General features: G+C 42.5%; 7 protein-coding genes across 7 annotated transcripts; 5 read left to right on the top strand and 2 right to left on the bottom strand.

Moving 5' to 3' along the window:
• The first annotated feature begins 880 nt into the window (after positions 1-880).
• BCR41DRAFT_418685 (hypothetical protein) lies at positions 881-3,584 on the top strand. Its single transcript, XM_022029659.1, has 2 exons — positions 881-2,451; positions 2,577-3,584. The coding sequence occupies exons 1-2, from the start codon at positions 988-990 to the stop codon at positions 3,510-3,512; spliced, it is 2,400 nt and encodes a 799-aa protein (XP_021885357.1). The 5' UTR covers positions 881-987; the 3' UTR covers positions 3,513-3,584.
• A 165-nt stretch (positions 3,585-3,749) lies between these two features.
• On the bottom strand, positions 3,750-6,264 carry BCR41DRAFT_418684 (hypothetical protein). The gene is made up of 3 exons (XM_022029658.1): positions 5,761-6,264; positions 5,085-5,515; positions 3,750-4,965 (listed from the first exon to the last, which is right to left on the bottom strand). Exons 1-3 carry the CDS (start codon positions 6,238-6,240, stop codon positions 3,756-3,758), a joined length of 2,121 nt encoding a protein of 706 aa, XP_021885356.1. The 5' UTR covers positions 6,241-6,264; the 3' UTR covers positions 3,750-3,755.
• A 1,510-nt stretch (positions 6,265-7,774) lies between these two features.
• Positions 7,775-10,216, top strand: BCR41DRAFT_409561 (hypothetical protein; the record flags this gene model as incomplete). Its single annotated transcript, XM_022029414.1, has 1 exon — positions 7,775-10,216. A coding segment is annotated over one exon (2,304 nt), but the record flags the coding sequence as incomplete, so codon positions are not given.
• Positions 10,217-11,054: 838 nt separating this feature from the next.
• On the top strand, positions 11,055-11,660 carry BCR41DRAFT_392113 (hypothetical protein; the record flags this gene model as incomplete). The annotated part of the gene is made up of 2 exons (XM_022028418.1): positions 11,055-11,270; positions 11,385-11,660. 2 exons carry the CDS (start codon positions 11,055-11,057, stop codon positions 11,658-11,660), a joined length of 492 nt encoding a protein of 163 aa, XP_021885354.1.
• A 42-nt stretch (positions 11,661-11,702) lies between these two features.
• On the top strand, positions 11,703-13,418 carry BCR41DRAFT_392112 (hypothetical protein; the record flags this gene model as incomplete). Its single annotated transcript, XM_022028417.1, has 4 exons — positions 11,703-12,403; positions 12,611-12,705; positions 12,847-12,983; positions 13,128-13,418. 4 exons carry the CDS (start codon positions 11,703-11,705, stop codon positions 13,416-13,418), a joined length of 1,224 nt encoding a protein of 407 aa, XP_021885353.1.
• Positions 13,419-15,330: 1,912 nt separating this feature from the next.
• BCR41DRAFT_392111 (hypothetical protein) lies at positions 15,331-17,085 on the top strand (the record flags this gene model as incomplete). Its single annotated transcript, XM_022028416.1, has 4 exons — positions 15,331-15,675; positions 15,786-16,283; positions 16,396-16,481; positions 16,791-17,085. 4 exons carry the CDS (start codon positions 15,331-15,333, stop codon positions 17,083-17,085), a joined length of 1,224 nt encoding a protein of 407 aa, XP_021885352.1.
• Positions 17,086-18,620: 1,535 nt separating this feature from the next.
• BCR41DRAFT_376490 (alkaline-phosphatase-like protein) lies at positions 18,621-20,352 on the bottom strand (the record flags this gene model as incomplete). Its single annotated transcript, XM_022027053.1, has 3 exons — positions 18,621-19,819; positions 19,920-20,171; positions 20,319-20,352. 3 exons carry the CDS (start codon positions 20,350-20,352, stop codon positions 18,621-18,623), a joined length of 1,485 nt encoding a protein of 494 aa, XP_021885351.1.
• Positions 20,353-20,535: the final 183 nt, after the last annotated feature.

The following is a 20,535-nucleotide window of genomic DNA, read 5'->3' as shown; positions in this document are numbered from 1 at the left end:
TTCGCTAAATCCATTAACCCAATTTACAAATGTTCACTTCACAAATGCACTTTTATTAAACCAGGGCACACACACAACGAACTAGAAAAAGACGGCGGCGAGCGTGAGATATGACACGTATCTCGGTCATACCACACCTGCCTACACTTCACTTCTATCGCAAAGCTTTGCGTGTCACTCGTCTTGCCACACAACGATCAGTGGAAAAAAAGAAGACGTCTATGGTGGAGATACAAAGAGATCCACTTTCCCACCTCCGGAACAAAATTCAATATAACATCCGGGAAGGGATCTCTATCTACCAGAAAGACCGTGATCTTGAAAAGATCCAACAATTGATCCATGATGCAGAGAAAGATTTGGCGATGATCCAAGCCTGGAAGCATGTTGATCCCCTTTGGCTAAAGCGTATATTTAAAGAACCTACAGCCAAGAAGAAATAAATAAATTACAATACCGCTTCATTTTTACTATCTCATTTCGACAATAGATATAAATTACATACAGTCTATCGCCAGAAAGCTGTAAGTTGTAGCACGAAAAAACAGTTCTAGAGTGCGAGCGCTGTTATACGCTGCTCACGAGATAGAAAGTAGCCATTGAGATTGTCCACATCTGCCTTCATATCTCTATCAAACAAACCAAAGGAGCTATTGGAAGCATAGCAGCTCCGTCTTCCATGGCGATGAGCTCTTCATTTTTTAGGAAACACTCAAATTCTATTAGGCTCCAGGAAGCATGCTAAATGCACTGAGGAATGGACGTTTGAAATATGCATCCACACCAGGCAACGAGTTCTTGTGCAGAGTTTTCTGCACGTGGCATAACATGTACCAATTAAGGGATCAGGAGAATAGTGGCTCACTTTCAACAACTACATCAGAAATCAGTTAGCGTCTATAATTTAACAGCACCGGTTCCATTGCTTAAGTCATTGTAGCTACTTACTGTCTCTTCAACCGGCCTCTTCAGCCAGTCCCACTAAGGATGGGAAACATTCATGATGACAATCCATTTCTAGAGCGACCAGCGCGCAAGTTATTCAAACACAACCATGACAAGGACAACGAATGTTCATTCTCATCTGCATCCATGAATCGCGGCAGTACCCTGTTCCCGACGCGCGGTGGCACAACCGCTTCAACCAAGCCTCGGCGCTTGGTTTTGACGAGGGTTTTGCCTTCTAATAATATCAATAGCGTCAATTATATTCCTACCCATACCGCGTCTACCACGGAGTCATTACTGTCAATTCCGGGACAATCTTTCACTCAAGATGCAACACAATCAGCACCTGCTCCAAATGAAGTGCACCAGGCACAACTTTTACCATTGTTTTCGACTGCCGAAAAAGAAAGCAATATAGGAGCTATTATTCATAGGGAACAAGAGCCAAATACTAGAACAACACCAAAAGTACCACCTGGTCGTGAGTACTACGACTTTATCATGCAAGGGATGAGTACAAGTATGGGGCTTGGCCAATTATTGGAAGCAGAGATCCGAAATGAATTCGAGGAAGGAGGACAACACGAAATTTATGAGCAGGGACAGGAACAGGGGCAGGAACAGGAACAGGAACAGGAACAGAGACAGAGACAAGAACAGGAACAGAGACTGGAACTGGAACAGGAACAAAGCCTGGAACTTGGACAGAAACAAGAACAAGAACAAGAACATGATCAGAATCTGGAGACCGAGGGCGAAGAGGTGGAGCGGACGGAAATAAAAGTGGGGGATGCTGAAGAGGTGTTTCCCGTCAGTCCAACTATCCTGGCTTTTGCACGAAAATCTATCATGCAACACGCATCATCCTCACCAAAATCCATCTTTTACAAGCTTAGTAACTATAAAGCCGTGACAACAGCCTCTAACATTAGCAACACTCCAAGCTCAGTTACCTCCCACTCAATAGGAGAGAATGCGAGATTGATGAAACGCAAAGGTCAGCCAAAAGATGCTGCAATTACTTCAACAAGGACATTTATTTTCAAACCAATGTTGAAGCCATCAACGTCCAGATGCATCAACGCTTCTTCATCGGTTCAGTCCTCTGTGTCAGCAACGCTAACGTCAGTATCAATGCCAGGATTAGTGGAGGCTACGGCGGCAGAAGCAACTCATTTTTCATCACCGACAGGGACATACTCTCATAATAGCGTTCTTGATTTTTCAGGGTCGTCGGAACCCAGGATACCATCAAAGGCTAGAACAAGTGATAAATCCATTAATGCAACGTCATCCACGTCTACTCTCAGTGATATTATTGCACAACCCCATCCTATCACCTTGAACGCCGGATCCACCTGCGTGCAACCCAGGGCAGACCCAAATGAATCTGACCTACTAAAGCCATTGACAATGGATATGGAACTCGAAGAGACTAGAGCGACCACTTTATCCGATAGTAAAAAGACCGCTCCATTTGATCTTCGGTCAGCATTGTGGATGGTAAATACGTCCTCTGCATGGCTTTTATTATTACTTTTATTATTATTTTCTTCTTCTTCTCTTTTAAACTGGCAGTAGCACCAACATTATTAACTTTTATTTTGTGGACTTCGGCTCATTCGTAGGACTCTGGACGGACTAAGTATCAGATGCCAAACCTTATTGCATCACTCTCGCCACCTACCAGCCCAAAACATCGCCTCTCGCCCTATAAAGTGCCTTCTTCTCATGAGCGTGATGTTCTCCGATCACGCCGCTTACCTTCCTTCAAAGCAAGGCCCCTGAACCCTAAGGTGTTTACAAGTGCGGGGGATTTAGGTGTGCCTCGTATCCCTAAAAAACCCCTAACAGTTTCCAGATCACCAAAATTCAGCAAACGAAGAGTCCGAAACGTGGTAACAGAAAATAAAATAACTAAGGCATCGGTCATGAACAGTGCGGCTGCAACGAAACTGAAAAAGTTGACTAATCCATACACAGGAACTGGGAAAATGTCGACCACAACTACCGCCAGCTCGAATGCTGCCTCCCACCATCAACCCCCACACCAATCCCAATCTCAAACTGGATACGAATGCATCGAAGTAGGGATTCACCGAGATGGGCAGTCTACCATTTCAACTGCGGCTATAAAGTTTGGCCCTTTAACGGTACCAACTGTAGGCCAAACTCGTGCTGGAATGAAACTAGGGACGATCAAAGGACCGCCTCTACGTACAGAGGATGCTACCTCCACCAAGGTTGCAGCTATTGCAGCTACAGCGATAACAAAGCCCATAGGGACATCTACTGCATCAAGGGAAGCGGTGGTGACAACAAAGGACAGGCCAAGATCATTTATCCCTAAACCAAAATTGCGTCGACCTGTTACAAAGCCTGTACCCTTTAAATTTTCGACAGCAGAATTGCAGCAGAGACGGATGGCATTTGGGCCTTTGCCAGTGATTACATCCACCATGACCAATAACTCTACGGCTGCTTCGACGATACCAATAACGAAAGGAAGGCCTGCAACTATCGTGTTGAGCAGTTCTAGCGTTTTGACAGTTGATGACTTGTGAAAAAGCAAAAGAATATCTGAGCTAAAGCAAGATTTCTGTGTATACTATAACCATAATCATTACAAAATAAAGAAGCTTCATTTCTTAAGACGTAATTACTGCGGTTATATTTCTGCCGCACTCTTTTGATAGTATACGATTAGAAGGGATATATGAATATGTATATAGATAGCTAGCTATCTTGCTTTTTTATAGTTTAAGGCTTCTGCTTTTTTTTTTTTTTTTTTTTTTTTTTTTGCTTACTTAAATACGGATTCGTTGAAGGGCATCCTCCATTTCAATCTCCCTACCCTCGACCGCGCTGGTTCCAGGGACTGGACCGACACCGCCTTCCTCATCAAAGAACACATCCCCAATCTGCTCCATTGCCACCCATCCACAAAGCGGTGTTGTTCCCAGAACATACATAGTCTTCTTATTAAAAAAGACAAGCCCCGCAGCACGTTCATAGGCAAGCGTATTTCCCTGACGTGTCTTTTGCGTGATATCATGTGCTGGGAACAAGGAAGCCGCTGTCGCAATCTCACCCGAAAGAGCCATAGTGCCTAAGGGACTAACGGGAACTATAGCCCCATTTTGATGGCTTTCGTTTTGATTACCATTACTTCCATGACTTTGTGTGCTGATAGGGCTAGTAGACGTAAGATCAAATGGAGCTGCTGATGCAGATGTGTTTCTCGATGACAATGACAAGTTATGGGGTACCGAAAGTAAGGCTGATGCTGCAGTACATGGAGACCCTATTGATGGTGGTGATGGTGAGGGTTGATACATCGACTCTGCCAGTAATCTGATTAGATTAATTGAAGCATTAAAGTACGGCAATGGAGTGAAAACGATCGGCCAAAACTTCCCTGAGCCTGACAAATTTGTTGATCCATTTATCCGCGATCCAGCTTCGATATCCATATCTTCTGAGCCAGCGTCTTCGCCGCCTTCCTCACCCACTTCCTCAAGAGCAACATTCGAAGGCTTTGGGTGTCCAGCATTTTCTTGACGCTTCTTTGTCCTTCGAGCTTGTTTCTCCTTCCTCTTTATTGCCTCCGTATCCCTCTCTTTGATTTGATTTGCGATCCATTTTCCCTGCAACTCCTCAATTTCAGCCAATTTGCCTCTGAGCCACCAGAACCTGAACTCTGTCTCACAATCATACACAGGATGTCCTCTCCAGCACATAATGTCAAATGTCCAGAATGTCCTTGTGATAGGAGAATAGACACAATCCAAGATACAATAATCAGATCGTCTGTTGCCTCGGTACTGATTTGATCCCGCGGGTAGACACGATTCGAATGGTGATGCTAAAAGCTGTCCTGATGGTAATCTAGCTGTAGTCTTGCCGTCAGCTGAAATGACAAAGCATCGGTGGCCAACTGGTAATGGAACAATATAATAGTTGGTATCAAGATCAACAGGAATATCCGACATCGTCTCTGGAATCATGAGCTGATCTCTAATTGTCCAAATGAAAGTGGGACAAAAATAGGTCTTGTTATTATCTGCGCCATTGATGATTAGCATATACGTTTGTAGAGATATAAACGTAAGAAAAGACAAACACAGAATCGTTACTTGAATGGGTTTCTCTCTCTCTTCTTCTTCCTGTGGGCTTTTGAGCCACTCTTCTTTTGCAATCTAGGCTTTTTTGGAGAAAGAACATCAACATTGTCCGTCTTACGGCCTGCAGCAGTTTCTGATTCCGATCCAAAGCTTAATCGTCGCTTATGAGCTGTTGTTGCCTTAAGTTGAGGAAGTATCCGCGATTCTTCCTGTTCATTATTTTCCTTGTTGACAGAGAGATGTTTGCTTAAGCGGTTTTTTTTCCTCTTCTCATGTCTTTCATCATCATCTACATCATCATCTTCCTGATCTTCGTCTTCGTCATCTTCATCATCATTATCATCCCGACTGTCATCATCCTCTGAACTTGATGAGCCATCTGACGGTTGTCCACTGGCAAAGAGTGCGAGTTTCCGTGCATGATTGGTAAATTGGTATCGTTTCTAATTTTATAGAAAAACATTTTCAACAGATTAATTTTCTCCGCAGTATTTTGGTACACGTAAGTTCAGAGTCTAACTGTCTTGCGTAATCTAATAAATGAAGACTACAATGGTTCCCGCCAATATTCTGAATAAAAATAAAAAACAAAAAAAAGCCCACATAAGCACATACACACTAATGCGTCCATCGATATGCTCATATATAACACATGTACCGCTATGTTTGTTAATTTCTTTTGTTTTACCTTGGCTTGCTCAGCAAGCGCTTGCTTACGTCGCTCTTCCTGCGATTGTTTCATCGTTTTATTGATGAGTGAATTCGACTTGAAGCTTTGTTTGCGCCGTTGCTCTTGGCTACCGAGTAATGGTTGTACAGAGACGGACTCGAGTAGCCAGTCACCCAGAACTTCGATCGTTTTTTGACTTACGACACAACTAGAGGCTATGGGTGTTGTTGTAGCAGCGGTACTGGTTGATATCGAAGTCATATTTGAAACAGTTGTTGCAGTCGAAGTCGTAATAGAGGCGGTGGTGGAGGTAGTGGTGATTGGAGAAGCAAAGTCTGGTGGTAGTGACAATAATAGTGGTACTGACATGTGAGTGATCGAGGTTGCATTTGGGCTCGTTGGCTCATGTCCATGCATTGGAGTGGATACATCCTGCACATGTCCATTGACATTCCTGTTATTGCTGACTGTGTTCGAGTTTTTGTCTCCGTTCGACATTGTTCATTCGGGGTTTCTTTTTTTTTTTTTTTTTTTTTGAGACTGAACGAAAGAATGGAATCAAAAAGAATAAAACAAACAAGATTTCAAAAAAAAAGAATGACGCGTAAGGGAGCGATGGTCACACAAAAAAAAAGAATATTTATTTCTGACATAAAAAAAAAGATTTACCTTTAAAAATGTATGCCTTTCCTTGCTCTGTTCATCTATTCACCAATTCCTGTCTTCATCTCTTCATTTATTCATATCGATGAATATCGGGCATAAATGGATTGTGGTTCAATTGGCCACTACAGATATGGAAAAATAAAAAGGAGAGGATCGACACAATGCGTCATTTTTTATGCAAACTTCTTGAAGTCTGGCATGTGCATCCTTTTGTGCGACATTGAACCAGTATGCTCAACCTCAACAACAAACTCTCCAACATTACCAATTTTTTTTCTAAATTTTGCATTCTACTCACATCCGGCAACTATGCTTTAAGCCTCCATGGAATCCTTCACGCTTCATATCAAGGAGTTACAGCCTCAAGCAAAAGTGTGATTGCTGGAAGGAAGAGAAGAGAGGAGAACAAAAAATAATGAAAAAATATAACATTAAAACCTTATTTTTGAATAAGGGTCTTAAAAGGGGTAAGAAGTGTGTTTACAAGATGTAAGTCTTGGTCATTCCAGGGTTGCCTAACTGCTCATACTTTGATCTCTTGAGAAGGCGGCAGACTGGTAATAGTAGAGTCAACAGCGGTCAGAATGAGTATAAAGAAAGCAACAAAAAACAGAGTCAGGGAAGCAGTGATCAAAGTCCTGAGACTCAGTCTTATATAGAAGTTACAAGCATTCCACTCCCAATATTACTCCTCGTCTCTGTTTAGTAATTATCATAGTGTAGCCTTGGAAGCACAAGCAGGTCCGGCCTGAGTCGAATTCATGATCAAGCAGACGCCTCGCATCGTATGATTTACAATTATTAAATAAGCAAAAGGATAGTGTTCAATCGCTTTGATCTTCAGAAGCATTGCTTAATTTATTGAGTTGAAGCCTCTTGGAACTGAAAAAGGGGACACTATAGTATTTAAGCCTGATAGCTGCTATAACCTGGTTTACATTAACTCTCACACGTTCCCTTAAGTTAGTAGCTGGCGCTACGAACACTTTTATATTACAAAATGGGTTTCTCCCTATGCAACGCAATTAGCGAGAAGACTCGCATCGATACCACATATTTGGAAATAGCTCGAATAAAATCTTTCCGATCGATATATTTGAGAGCTTCTCTCCACTTGATGTAAACAAACTGTGAGGACCCAAAGGCATCATGATGGGAAGCAATGCCGATAAAGCTAAGACGCCACCTTATTCAAAGGCCTTGGCTTGTGTCAAAAAATTTGGCTTTTAACCGCTTCTCGATTCTAAGCCCTGAGCGTTTTGCTTAGAGATGTTGCTGCGGCCCATTTACTGTTTATTGCTGCGGCTTGAGTGTATGAATCTTAATTGAGCACCAGAATTACTTTTTCCTTACTATTTAAACGGGTAGAAATCCTCTCTCATCCTCTCAACCCTGTCTTATTACAAGACATCACTGTATTCCCCTTCACAGCTCCTCTTCACATAGTACCCACCGCCTTTCATTTCGTCAAATAATAATGTCTGCATCTGCATCTACATCCGCTACTGCTGCTTTTGACGAGGATCTGGCCGCGGCATTCCACCTTGCGGAACTGGAGAACATCGACCTCCAAGAGCCTTTCGACTCTAGTAACAGCTATTACGGCAACAGTAGTTGTGACGACTATGATCACGATAAATATGATAACTACGACGATTTCAGTCTTTCTCCTGCTCCTACCCGCAAGGCGCGACCAAGACGCTCCTCCAAAAAGAACCGTTCTAAGCCTTCTATAAAAGGGCCACCTCTTAGCAAGGTTACCTTACCTCTTATCGATAATCCTCGGCCACTGATCTTCTCTCACGAGATTCTTAGGCTTATCTGCTCACACCTCAGTCAGCCAACACTCCGTCATTCTGTAAGTCTGGTTTGTAAGAGCTGGAACCGAGCCAGCGCAGACTATATCCATCGCGTAGCTGTGTGGACCCCATTACGGCCTATGTTTCGAGATCGACTCCTTGAAGAGATGAAAACAGTCAAATCATTGGAATGTTGGTTCGAAGCAGAACCAGGAGTACCTACATTCGCCAACAGCGCCTTGGTCGAGAGAAGCACGACTTACAGTCAATGGGAAGAGTTTCTTAATGCTATCCTTGCACCACTCCCTAAACAAAAATGCTCGGATATAGAAACTCAGTATGACAGCAACAATATCTTATCGAAGTGCAAGGATCAACTAGTCAAGAAAAAGACACCCACATGTCTTTTTCATTATATCGATCACCTTTCCATAAATGGCCATTACATCCGATATGATTCCATTGTGGGTCGTCTACAAAGTCACTTCCAGTTCTTGAGGACGATTTCTTTCCAAATCCAAACTGGACCATACAATATCAGACTGTTTCAGATTTTGGACAATGCACCAAGGCTATTGGAGTTCATCGTCAATAGTCCGCTCCGCTACGGCTTGATCAGCGCTGGCGACAAAGAAGACCTTCTCCCAGATATTCCATCCCCACCTCCTTTCAACTCAGAGACAGCTCACTTTCCTCGCGAACCCAAGATTGTTCCCCCCCCAAAGAGATACTCGAAGAGATATGCCCTTCGTGTGTTTGATGTTGAAAGATGCGTGGTTGGACAGCGTGTTTTGGAGCGCATTGTCAGCACATGTCCGGAGCTCAAAATCCTCAAGGCTGCAGAGGATAATCCGATTTATCAGTCGGATCAAACAAGGCCCTTCGATTATGACCATGTTCGCCTTATCAATCACATCAAGGAAATGTGTCCACAGCTGGAGTGGTACGGCGCCATTAAAGGATCAGCTAATGTCGAAGCCCGGGAGCACCTTCAGCGAATTTATACACACTTTCCAGACACCAAGTTCCTGTCACTGTCGGCCGGCTATAGCAACAACTATACTATACCGACCTATGCGCCCTTACTCTGCAATATCACGGTCCTCAATTTCATTCGGTCTAATGGTTATCATTCCTCGTGCCTCATAAACCAAATCTTGTGTTTCACACCTCGTCTCTTACACTTAATTGCGCCCAACAGCAAGTTCCAACCGTCTTATCTCTATGTCCCTTCTGCGCCTGATCCTCCAGTTCCTGGGCAAAGGTATCCGGTTCTTCCGTCATCAAGTGACCAAGGGGATTCAAACAAAATTTGGGCGTGCCGTAAACTTCGTTCTTGTGAGCTTGGGATAGCCACTAACCATGGGCTTAAGCCGTTCGTGGACTACATCAATCGGAATGACCTCTTCCTGAACTTGACAAATCTCCGGCTCAGCTTCGATAACTTGTACATGGGTCAGCTCATGGAGTTTCCGCATACATACAAAGAGCTTGAAAAGAAAGTTAAAGAAGCGGATGCCAATAGTAAAGGCCAAGATTACAGAGACCGACACTACTTTGCTGCAAAGACGGCCTTGGAGTGTCGGCGGTTCGAGAACCTACTCTTGTCACTACGGTGTTTATTTTCGCTGGAAATATTGAAGATGAAGACCCTGACCATTCCAGGGATGCTTAACTACTCAGATTTTGAGTTCTTGAGACGACAACAGATTGGTAACAGCGAGACATTCTGGCCTCAATTACAAGCATTCCACCTCCAATATATCTCCTCTCCTTTGTTTAATAATTATCATAGTGTAGTCTTGGGAGCACAAGCGATTCGGCCTGAAGTCGAATTCGTGATCATACAAATATCTCAAGTCGTATGGTAGTAGCATTCAGTCGTTTTAGTCTTGAAGCATTCCTTTTGCATGACAGCTTAATTTATCCAACTGCAGTTCCTTGGAGTTGAAAAAGGGGCATTATGGTATTCGAATCTGATAATAGCCATAACGTAACTTAAAATACACAATTAGTTTTTTTTTTTTTTTTTTTGATATATTAAAGAGAAGACTTTCTTCAAAATCTACGGGAAATAAGATAGTTGAACATTAATAACTCGGACAATTCTTGTCTAGGCAAGCGATAGAGGTTAAGGGAAATAAGAAAGGATTTAATAAGAAATCAAGTGTGTATGTAGCAACTGGAACCTATCTGCCCGAGAGAGTTGTTATCCCTGGGTTCCTTCAGATATGATGTCCCAGAACGATAGGTGTTGGGCACTAGTATGGACTAATAGCGATGCCTCTCGATCAATTATATTCTTTTTTTGTATGGCCTACCTCTCACCTGGAAGAGTACAGGAGCATCGCTACCGGCTGGTGCTGAGTGTGTATTAATTCCGTAGAAGATGAAATCTTCTAGATGCCTATCTTCATAACGTTAGTGAATAAGAAAAGCAAGTTGATTTTGCACCCTTGTCTACTACGTTCTCTAAAAAGCAGATATCTGGAGCGCAGCCAATAAAATATAGAAGAAAAAAGTGTATCGTTGTTTGGGCTGGTTATAGTACGTCCAGGCGCTGGAGCAGTGGCGGTCCTAGAATGGAGATGACCTAGGTTTTGGATAATCCGTTAAAACTCAAGAATGTGGTACCCAAGGCCCTATTTTATCAATATCTGTGTCCCTGAGGAAAACTAGCTTCATTGTGGCGGGCTTCTTCCAGGTCAAGTGCTACACTTACTTCATAAGAAGATAGACCAAATATTTTATTTGCCTCTCATTTTTCTCCCAATTTAGCCATCACTCTCCTTAAGTGTATACTATTTCACATTTGTTGCCGTACTTTGAGCCGAATTCACCTTGGCCATGTCGCTGCCTACCCCAGCTGCTTTTTCGGACGATGAAGACTTGCTCCTAGCTCTCCAAACTGCTGATCTCGAGGGAGATGGGCTTCAAGGTAGCCCTGGTCACTATGATGATTTCCATGTAGCTTCTCCCTCTACACATGTGAAGCAAGCAAAAACAGAACAGCTAGTCACCAAAAGATTCTCCTTAAAAACACACCGCTTCCTATTATGGTCAGTAAGCAACTTGATGCCGAGAACAAGCCTCAGGCCCAACACTTGCCGCTCGAGATCCTTGGATTAGTTTGTTCATACCTTAGCCAGCCGACTCTTCACCATTGTACGAGCCTAGTATGCAAGGACTGGAACAAGGTCTCTCCTCTCAGGAGACCACGATACTGATCTGTTGCAACAAATGAAGATGGGCCTCGACACATTGGATTGCTGGTCTTGTGTGGACCCAAGCGTACCCGCCAATTCTAGGCCCACATCGAGAACCCAAACTGCTGCTAATTGGAGGATATTCTGCGATGCAATCCTTGCACCACTGTCTATTTCCGTGTCGATGCCAAGCCGTCAAGGGAAGCAACAACCGCCAACTCCTAAATGTCTCATTCACAATATCTGACATCTGTCATTTTGCGGCTACGATATACAGTGTTGCATCCTGATGACACGTTTGCAGAGCCAACTCCAGTACCTTAAGACGCTCTTGCTCCAGGTCCATGGTGGTGGCCTCAGGATAGGCTTCTTTGATATTTTGAACCATGCACCCAATCTAATAGAATTCGAGATCAAGATTGTTATGGATCGTCGCTCTGGGTTGATTCATCATGGAGATGCAGAGGATGACTTGATGAAAGATAATTCAAATACAATGAATGCTCATTGGTCGCCAGAAGAGCCCAAGGTTTACCATGAAAGATATGGTTTTCGTGTATTCAATGTAGAGAAGTGTGCAATCAACCAACATGTATTGGAGCGTATTGTAAGCACGTGCCCGAAGCTTCGAGTCTTCAAAGTCAGGGATATCAATGATAGCGTCCGAATTCCAGGGCAAGGGTACGTAACATTCAGAATGGACCATGAACGGCTTCTCAAACACACTAAAAGGATGTGCTCTGGCCTTGAATGGTATAATGTGACCAACGCAACCTATGCGGCGACAGACCGACAGCACGTCGAGCGAATTCACTGTTATTTCACAGGTACTCGTTTCCTGTCCTTGCCTTGTTGCCGCCATGAATTCGAAGACTTAAGCTCGTTTGTGGCACTCCCAGCAGCAACAATGTTTCGACAACATCACTGTCCTGGAGATCGTTCAGGCGTGTTCAAGCACCCCTACATCAAGCCTTATAGAGATGATCCTATGTAAGACTCCAAAACTGTTACATCTAACTGCACCTGACGCTGAACTCAACGTGAATCATTTTTTTATCTTACACAGCTTGACTGTGCCGAATATTTTACTCGCACTTTCCCAGAGACATTCATCACTAACAACCATGAGTGAAAGAATCATGAGCGTGCACACAAACGAGAACGACGACAGCAGGCTCTTCCCCGTTTCCAGCATAGCGATAATAACAGTGGTAACAACAGTAATAACGTATCAACAACAGCGACAGCAGTAACGTTATTAGCCACTGAAGCCGGTGCCGAAGAGTCTTCCAGTAAGATCTGGGCATGTCGTAACCTTTGAACCTGTGAGCTAGGGTTATTACTCTCTCGTGAAGGCGCCTACATGCTGGGAGAGTACATTGATTATAACGGTCCCTTCCAGAATTTGAGAGTCCTTCATCTCCACTTTGGAGCTCTCTATATTGGCCAGCTCATGGATTTCCCCCATGTTTATGATCGACTCACTGAAGAGAGATTGGAGGCTGTTAAATTGAAACGAGATCGGTCGGATACGATAACAAAACAGCGACAAAACCAGAGTGGATACGAGGTAGTTCGAAAGCAAGTTGAACAACGTTTCAGAAACGAATTGCTGCTGCTGCGGGATTTGCACCTTCTGGAGACCTTAAAACTCGAAGCTGAGACAATACCGGGGATGATTCAACCATCCAACTTTGATTTCCTAGCGCGGTAGCCACAACAGCAACAACAACAGCAACAACCGGATCAACGACGACAAAATAATAGGACATCAAGAGCAGTAACAGGCATCAATAAGAACAGTCGAAACAATCGCTGGTGGTATTGGGATAAAAAGTACAAGTATACATTGGATGAGCTAGGGACATTGTGGCCATGCTTAGAGGCGTTCCATATATTATATAGAGATTCAGATCTAGTGGGAAACTATGAAAGTGTTCTTGAGGGTGCATCGGCCATGCGGCCTGAGATCGAGTTTATCATTAAGCAACGATTTGCTGCTTGAATCTCTCGCTCTCTCCTCGGTTGCAAAAGTATTAGAAATAAACAAAGACAGTATTTCGCTCATTGGTACCAATGCTCATCCTACAACCCAGTGTCCCTAAATCGCTCGGTCTATTATTATACATTGAACTACTGTAACATATCGATCCCCTCCCCTCCCAACATCAGCGCCAGTTAGTTATGAATACATTACAAAACGAACAGCAACTAACTTTAGTATTGATGTATCTAGTGAAATTGGTATTTACATTAATACAATGGATAAATGAGCTGACAAGTCGCAACTAAGGAACGTAGGATCAGCTCCAACCTCTAAAAAGTGGTGGTCAGTCCTTTTGAACTTGGGCAACATCATACATATTCAAGGGAACAAAAGAGCGTTGTGGATGAAAAAATTCTATGCCTATTACACAGGGTTTTTTTTTTTTTTTTTTTTTTTTTTTTAGCAAGATCAAAATAGACGTTGAATCTAAGAAAATGAAAATTGACATTGTAACGTAGGATCTAAACTCATCGGAAAACTTCCACTATCAGCCTCTATCGATATAGTTCGCAGGGTTATTGATCCAGGGTGTGCCTGTTTTATTAGTTTTCATCGCGGCTTGTAATGGTTGGGCTCTCTATATAGTTCAGGATGCTTTGTCTATATTACTAATAGGCCCATGATCGTAAATGTATAGGGCAGGCGATGCCAAGCAGCTGTGCTGAGCGCTTTTCGATGCATCGCTTTCAGCTACCCATCAGTCTCCCTGCCATCTTCCTCGGAGCTCCCATTGCAGCTAAAGATTTCGGACAGATAATGTTGGACAGCGTCCTATCCCCGTCACTGTGCTCGAAATTCTGGGCAATAGCTCTCTGACGGATACATTTGGTCTTTAAGGCTCCACGAACGACTTGAAAACAAGGACGTCAACATGATATCTTGGATATAAATTAGTTTGTAATAAGCTTGAAAGCATTGGTGTCATTGGAAAACTGAGGGCAGAAGTCTGTCTCGTATCTCTTGGCTTGAGGTAAGAGCCATAAACCCAGGTCTGCATTTCCGAGGTAAGATTAGTATGATAGACGGGCCAGTGAATGTTGAAAAAGAAAAAGAAAGTAAAAAGGAAGATCAATAGGAAGCAATTACTGGGTTGTCTAAACATAGTAATAACGAAATGATGGACACGTGTAGGAAGGTCGAGTCAATACGAGTATAAAATGACTCCACTTAAGGAAAGATAGGACGCTATAACAGAACGCTGCAAAGATATAGCGCGCAAGTTAGAGCGCAATCGGCCTAGGAGTAGGGAAATTGACTAGGATAGAATATAAAGCCGGTTATTGTTTTTAAGAGATAGTTGTACTGCTGCTAGCAGAAAAAGAACGATGCGTTAAGAGGAAAGCAATAGCCACACAAAAAAGAAAAAAGATTCTGCAAAAGGATGTAGTTACTATATCCACAAATCATATAAGAAATTTATCTCTTTTCGTGTTGTCGACGGCTTACTCATTCATAAAAATACGAAAAAGGAGACGATCGACGCAAATTAAAGGAAGGATCTCTCTTGACACGGAGCCTATTCTTTTTTAGTCTTGCGACTCCTATATATTTATGTCTGCTTTTGAACCTCTACGAAATACTTCACACTTCATATCAAGGAGCTAGAGGCACAACAAAAATATAATCACTAAATTAAAAAGAGGGGGGAAGAGAGGGAAGGAGAAGAGAGAAAACAAATAGTTTCTATCAAATAGTCAGCCGAGGAATAATAATAAGTAAAATAAAATAAAAAAAGTGGTCAAGTTTTTTTCTTCTTTTGCACTCCACTTCACTTCACTCCAATCCACCTGCACTTGCCAGTTTGTTTTGAGAAGAACTATAATCTGTTCGTATTAGACAAAACTTCATTTTCTTATTTTCTGCTTAAAAGATGAAAGCTGAAAAACTTGTGGTCGAGCACAACAATGTCCCTCATCGAATTCGGGTCTCCGCTGGTCCAAATCTTCATTCTCTACGCCCTCTAAATACCAATGATGATGCCAATCCTATGCTCATAGACACAGACGAATTCATTGGCCATGTGATGCTCAGGGTTAGAGGTCAGAATCAAATACATGGTTATGAAGAAGGCCAAAGACAGGACGGATTAAAGGTCATGCCCGATAGCGAATGGTTTGACAAAGCGGCAGCAGCAGGTCGAGGCAACTTATTAATGTCCTTACAGGTCGTCGGCCGATTTAAGCGGGAATGGACAGGAGAGCAAGTCGTGTTTGCAGTACGTTTATAAGATATGGGGGCTATTTGTATTTGGCTAAGCATCGGACGTTCTTTATATACATACGCATACATTTATTAACAGGTGCTTGACCAACCCTTAACTTACAGTGCCAGTTCAGTAAGCCATTTAAGCTACCGCCTCTCGCGAACCTTGTGGTCAAGTTCTTCAAAGTAATTGATCCTGCATGTCAACTAGATATCCAAGGACCGAAGCCATATTGTATCAGTCCTGCTCTTGGGACCATGAATACCATCAATGTCCTTCATGACCCAGTATCTTCCAAATCAACACCAACCGAACGAGATGCATCGTCTTTGACTGGCAACCCACTGCTTCCATCATGGCCATCTCCGAATGGCGAAAACTTATTCGAGGACACCTCTGTCATTATTTTAGAAGACGATCTGAAAAAGAAGAACAAGCTCTCAAGCGATAATGCCGCAAGGCGAAGCCATTTCGGCAAGGCAAAGTACTTGCAGAAGCATCGGTTTGTACAAGACCATGTCTATGGATTTGAGCTCTTCAATTCATTCCTAGATTGCTCAAGGTTTGCGTTGAAGGTGCCAGGACTAAGTCTAGATTTGTTCAAGTATCTTAACGATCAGGTAACCCCATGTGCTTGATTTTGTTCTAAATAGCGATGCCTGCTTTTACCGTGTTTATTATGAAAGCACATGCAAAATGCTGATTATTAGATAAACTATTCACTACCCCTAGCCGCTCACGCTTGCACTCAAGACACAAGACGACTCAGCCTCATTTGTATATGTATTACTGGAGCTGGTGCCTGTGGTGGATGATCTGTTAATTTTATAAAAAAATAAACGAAAACTGCTTTTTTTTGTAATGATTACTGTGCAAACGAAAAGCATCACCTTCCAAGCCTACAAAAGTATAAAAGCAGACCTAAACAAGCGGTATAATGCTCGGGTGATAGTTGAATCTGAATCTGAATATAATAAATCTCCGCCTTTTAATGTCAACGACGACATAAATCTCTCCTCTGCATAGACACGAAGGAGCTCATTAGCCATATCATATTTCATATAAAGGGGCAGTACGAGAGTCATAGATAGGTATAGCAAGGATAGACTACTCTGCCGTTCTGTAAGTCTGGTTTGTAAGAGCTGGAACCGAGCCAGCGCAGACTATATCCATCGCGTAGCTGTGTGGACCCCATTACGGCCTATGTTTCGAGATCGACTCCTTGAAGAGATGAAAACAGTCAAATCATTGGAATGTTGGTTCGAAGCAGAACCAGGAGTACCTACATTCGCCAACAGCGCCTTGGTCGAGAGAAGCACGACTTACAGTCAATGGGAAGAGTTTCTTAATGCTATCCTTGCACCACTCCCTAAACAAAAATGCTCGGATATAGAAACTCAGTATGACAGCAACAATATCTGAAGTGCAAGGATCAACTAGTCAAGAAAAGGACACCTACATGTCTTTTTCATTATATCGATCACCCTTCCATAAATGGGCATTCCATGCGATATGCCTCCAATGTGTAGGTAATTTACAAAGTCACTTGTCTAATGATAGATACTTTGATGATGTTCACTGTAATACACCCATTTCATTAAAGAAGGAGCCATTGCTCCATTCTTTTGTCATAGGTTGAAACTTTTGTGCCGCCTTTCCCCCGACGGTCTCGATAGTGTTATATAGGATAAATTGAAGGAGCTTGAGGATCAGAAACCTTTTGAATTGGGAGGTTGACGGTTGAAAGCAATTGAAGCCTTTGATTCGGCTTCAGTAAGTGAAAAAGCCATATTTGAAAGAATCGATAGCGTTGTTTATTGATGACGTTGGGTCTGCCGCCGCTTATAAGGAATTCAACAAGGATTTCTTTTTCTTTGCCGACGTAAGCAAGTAACATCCCGAAATCGATATCCACAAAAAGTTCCATGAGGCACTGTCAAAGCAGCTGGACACGAGCCTTTATAGCGATATTTTCAATATGTTAGTAGAGAAAGATGATGGATCAATCAAACTAAAAGTAGGAGAAATCCCTTCGGCTGCCTTTCCTCAAAGAAGGGACTCGTAACGGAATCTCGATTACAGGCAAGTTAATGGCCAAAAAATTGATACCATGTTTTATTCTGACGAAGGACCAAAGTTCGTAGTACGGTTGAAGCAGAGAGGAGGAAGGATTCTAGATATGCCACAGAGGAATCGGATAACCCTGTGAAAATATCCAAAGTTATGAAGGATGTATTCAACTTTGTTTGCGTTGGAGCTTCCACAAACGAAAATGATATATACAAGGGAATAATGAAGACAGAAGCTTATGATTTTTAATGTCTGAATTGAGTATTGGGTTTTTGCCTTTGATATATCTTGGAGGAAGATACTTCTATCTTAACCGAGAAGCAAAGGAAGCTCCTTCCAATTGTCTTACGGACAAAACATTTTTGAAGATCCGACGTATTTTGATCGAGATCTTGCAGATGAGGAAAAGGATGGAAGGCACTGTCAGGCTTCTTGATACTCTTGTGGATAAACCTGTTTTTCGCACCAGCCAAAGGTATTACACCTCTCCTACTCTAACCACGTCTTATTCTTCACCAAAAAATTCCTTAAGAAATTGAAACAGATGTCAATGCTATCATCAAATTTATATGGATATAGTAGCTAATTTAAATGAATTAAATATCCCCTTGCTTAAATGTCCGAGAGTACTGGTATGCTTTTTTGTTGTTGTTGTTGTTATTGTTGCTGTTTTAGCGCCCTGTTTTCTCATGTATAGCAGAGAGATGTTCCGCAGCAGAGAGATCATCCTTGGACTTGAACCATTTATTCTTAGACCTAACGGATGAATCAGTCAATCCAAATGGAAATTAGTGTTAAAATGTACTCTTACCTGAATGAACGAAGCCAAACCTTCATAATACTTTTATTTAATAACAATAGTAGTAATAATTATATATATAAAGAACTTACTTGGCAAGACGGTCTGTAACATCTTTTAGGTTCAAATCCAAGAACCATGACATGAAGTTTCCAATGTCCGTGTTCTCATGATTGCCTCTCAATTTGTCCATGGTGTACTTCCCAATATCGGGTGAGCCCTTAGCATAAAGATTAACATCTACACCTGTATGACCCATGGTGGTCCATCCAAGACTAGCTCGACGAGAGATGGCACGACTCAGGAATCGCATGACATCAGCAGATCGTACTGTAGGGTCCGCCAAGGACTCGATCTCATCCATGGAAGGATCCTTGATTCCTAATCCTCTCTCTAAAATCTCGGTCGATACATAATGTTCAACGCGGCGACGACGTTCCTGGCTATGAGCGCTTTTAACTTTTGGTTCATTTGCGTGGAATGCCATGAGCTTCATCGTCAAGATCTCGGTCGATAATTTCGCACGCTCAATGACCTCAGGCCGCCACAGATACTCTGGGTAGATCTTTGGGTCAACTTGCAATCCTAGCGTAAAGCCTCCAGTCTCATGGTCACTGGTCGAGATCATGATTGTGTCTTCGTTCTGAGCTACAAAGTCCTTAACCACCTGGATGGTTCTGTGGTATTCCAAGATTTCGTGAATATGAGCCACGGGATCGTTATTGTGCGCGCCCATGTCAATCCTAGACCCTTCAATCATTAAGAAGAATCCTCGCCCTTTTTCCCTAGAATTTGCTTTCAGGGATTCTAGGGCTACTTTTGCCATCCTGTTCAATGAAGGCTCATCTGATTGAGTGTTTCTCCTATCGATCTCAAAGTTCATATGATCGGAATTAAATAAGCCCATGAGCGGAAGAGGTACTGCTCCGTCACGAGCCTTTACCAGAGATTCAAATTCGGTTCCACTAAACAAGACATGTTTCCAACCATGGTGGGTTTGAGCCTCTCTGATGAGATCCCTGCTGTCTGTACGGCAGCTTCCTTCCGTAGTGTTGGGTAAGAAAAAGCATCGACCACCACCCAACATGAGATCCACTTGTCGTCCCAGTTCATAATCGCCAATCTGTTGCGTTGCAATAATTTCCTCCATATCACGATGGGCTACATGAGCTGAGAATGCTGCTGGGGTTGCATGTGTGACCCTGCTGGTTACAACTAATCCTGTTAACATATCGGCCTTCTTGGCAGCTTCAAGAACTGTGCCACAAGGAACACCATTTGGATCCACTAATTACAAAAATACATTTGTGTAACGTTAAAACCTAATCGATTTTTTTTTTTTTTTTTTTTTTTTTCGCATCAATAAACTCGAATGAATTTTTTATACCTCCAATAGCAGCATTATAGGATTTCAAAGCACAAGAAAAGGCTGTAGCGCCAGCTGCAGAGTCTGTTACTAGGCTGTTGCTACTGCGAGTGCGAGATGATCCAACGAGGATCTCATCAAGAGAGGTTATGTGATCTGACGTGTAATTGTTCTGATATTGCCAGAATGATCGCCCATAGGTCTGAGAAGCAGGACCGAACCCATCCGACACCATCATAATCACGTTGCGCCCGCGATTTAGCGGACTTGATGCTAGAGTATATTTGTATATATAAATGTTAGGATTTTATTTTTAAATGCTCACATATATTTCGTCCAAATCATAGGCATGCATAATATATATATATATATAAGAAATGTAAAAAAAAAAAACACGCAGACACATCTCTCAACACTTACATCTTGGAGTGGGCATCGTGAGGAAATAAGTCATGATGAGCGCTGCTGTCGAAATCAACATAGCAACTATCCCAAGGCAAAGAAATGTGTATCGGCGGTCCTGCAAGCCAAAGAAACATCGAACAGAATAAATAAAAAATCAGACAATTCTGTCATTTCAAGTAAAATAAATAAATAAAAAAAAAAAAAAATTGGTGCAAAGTCACTGTATACCCTT

This window comes from Lobosporangium transversale (genome assembly GCF_002105155.1).
Source record: "Lobosporangium transversale strain NRRL 3116 chromosome Unknown BCR41scaffold_3, whole genome shotgun sequence".
NCBI lineage: Eukaryota > Fungi > Mortierellomycota > Mortierellomycetes > Mortierellales > Mortierellaceae > Lobosporangium > Lobosporangium transversale.
This window is presented reverse-complemented; position numbering and strand designations above follow the sequence as displayed.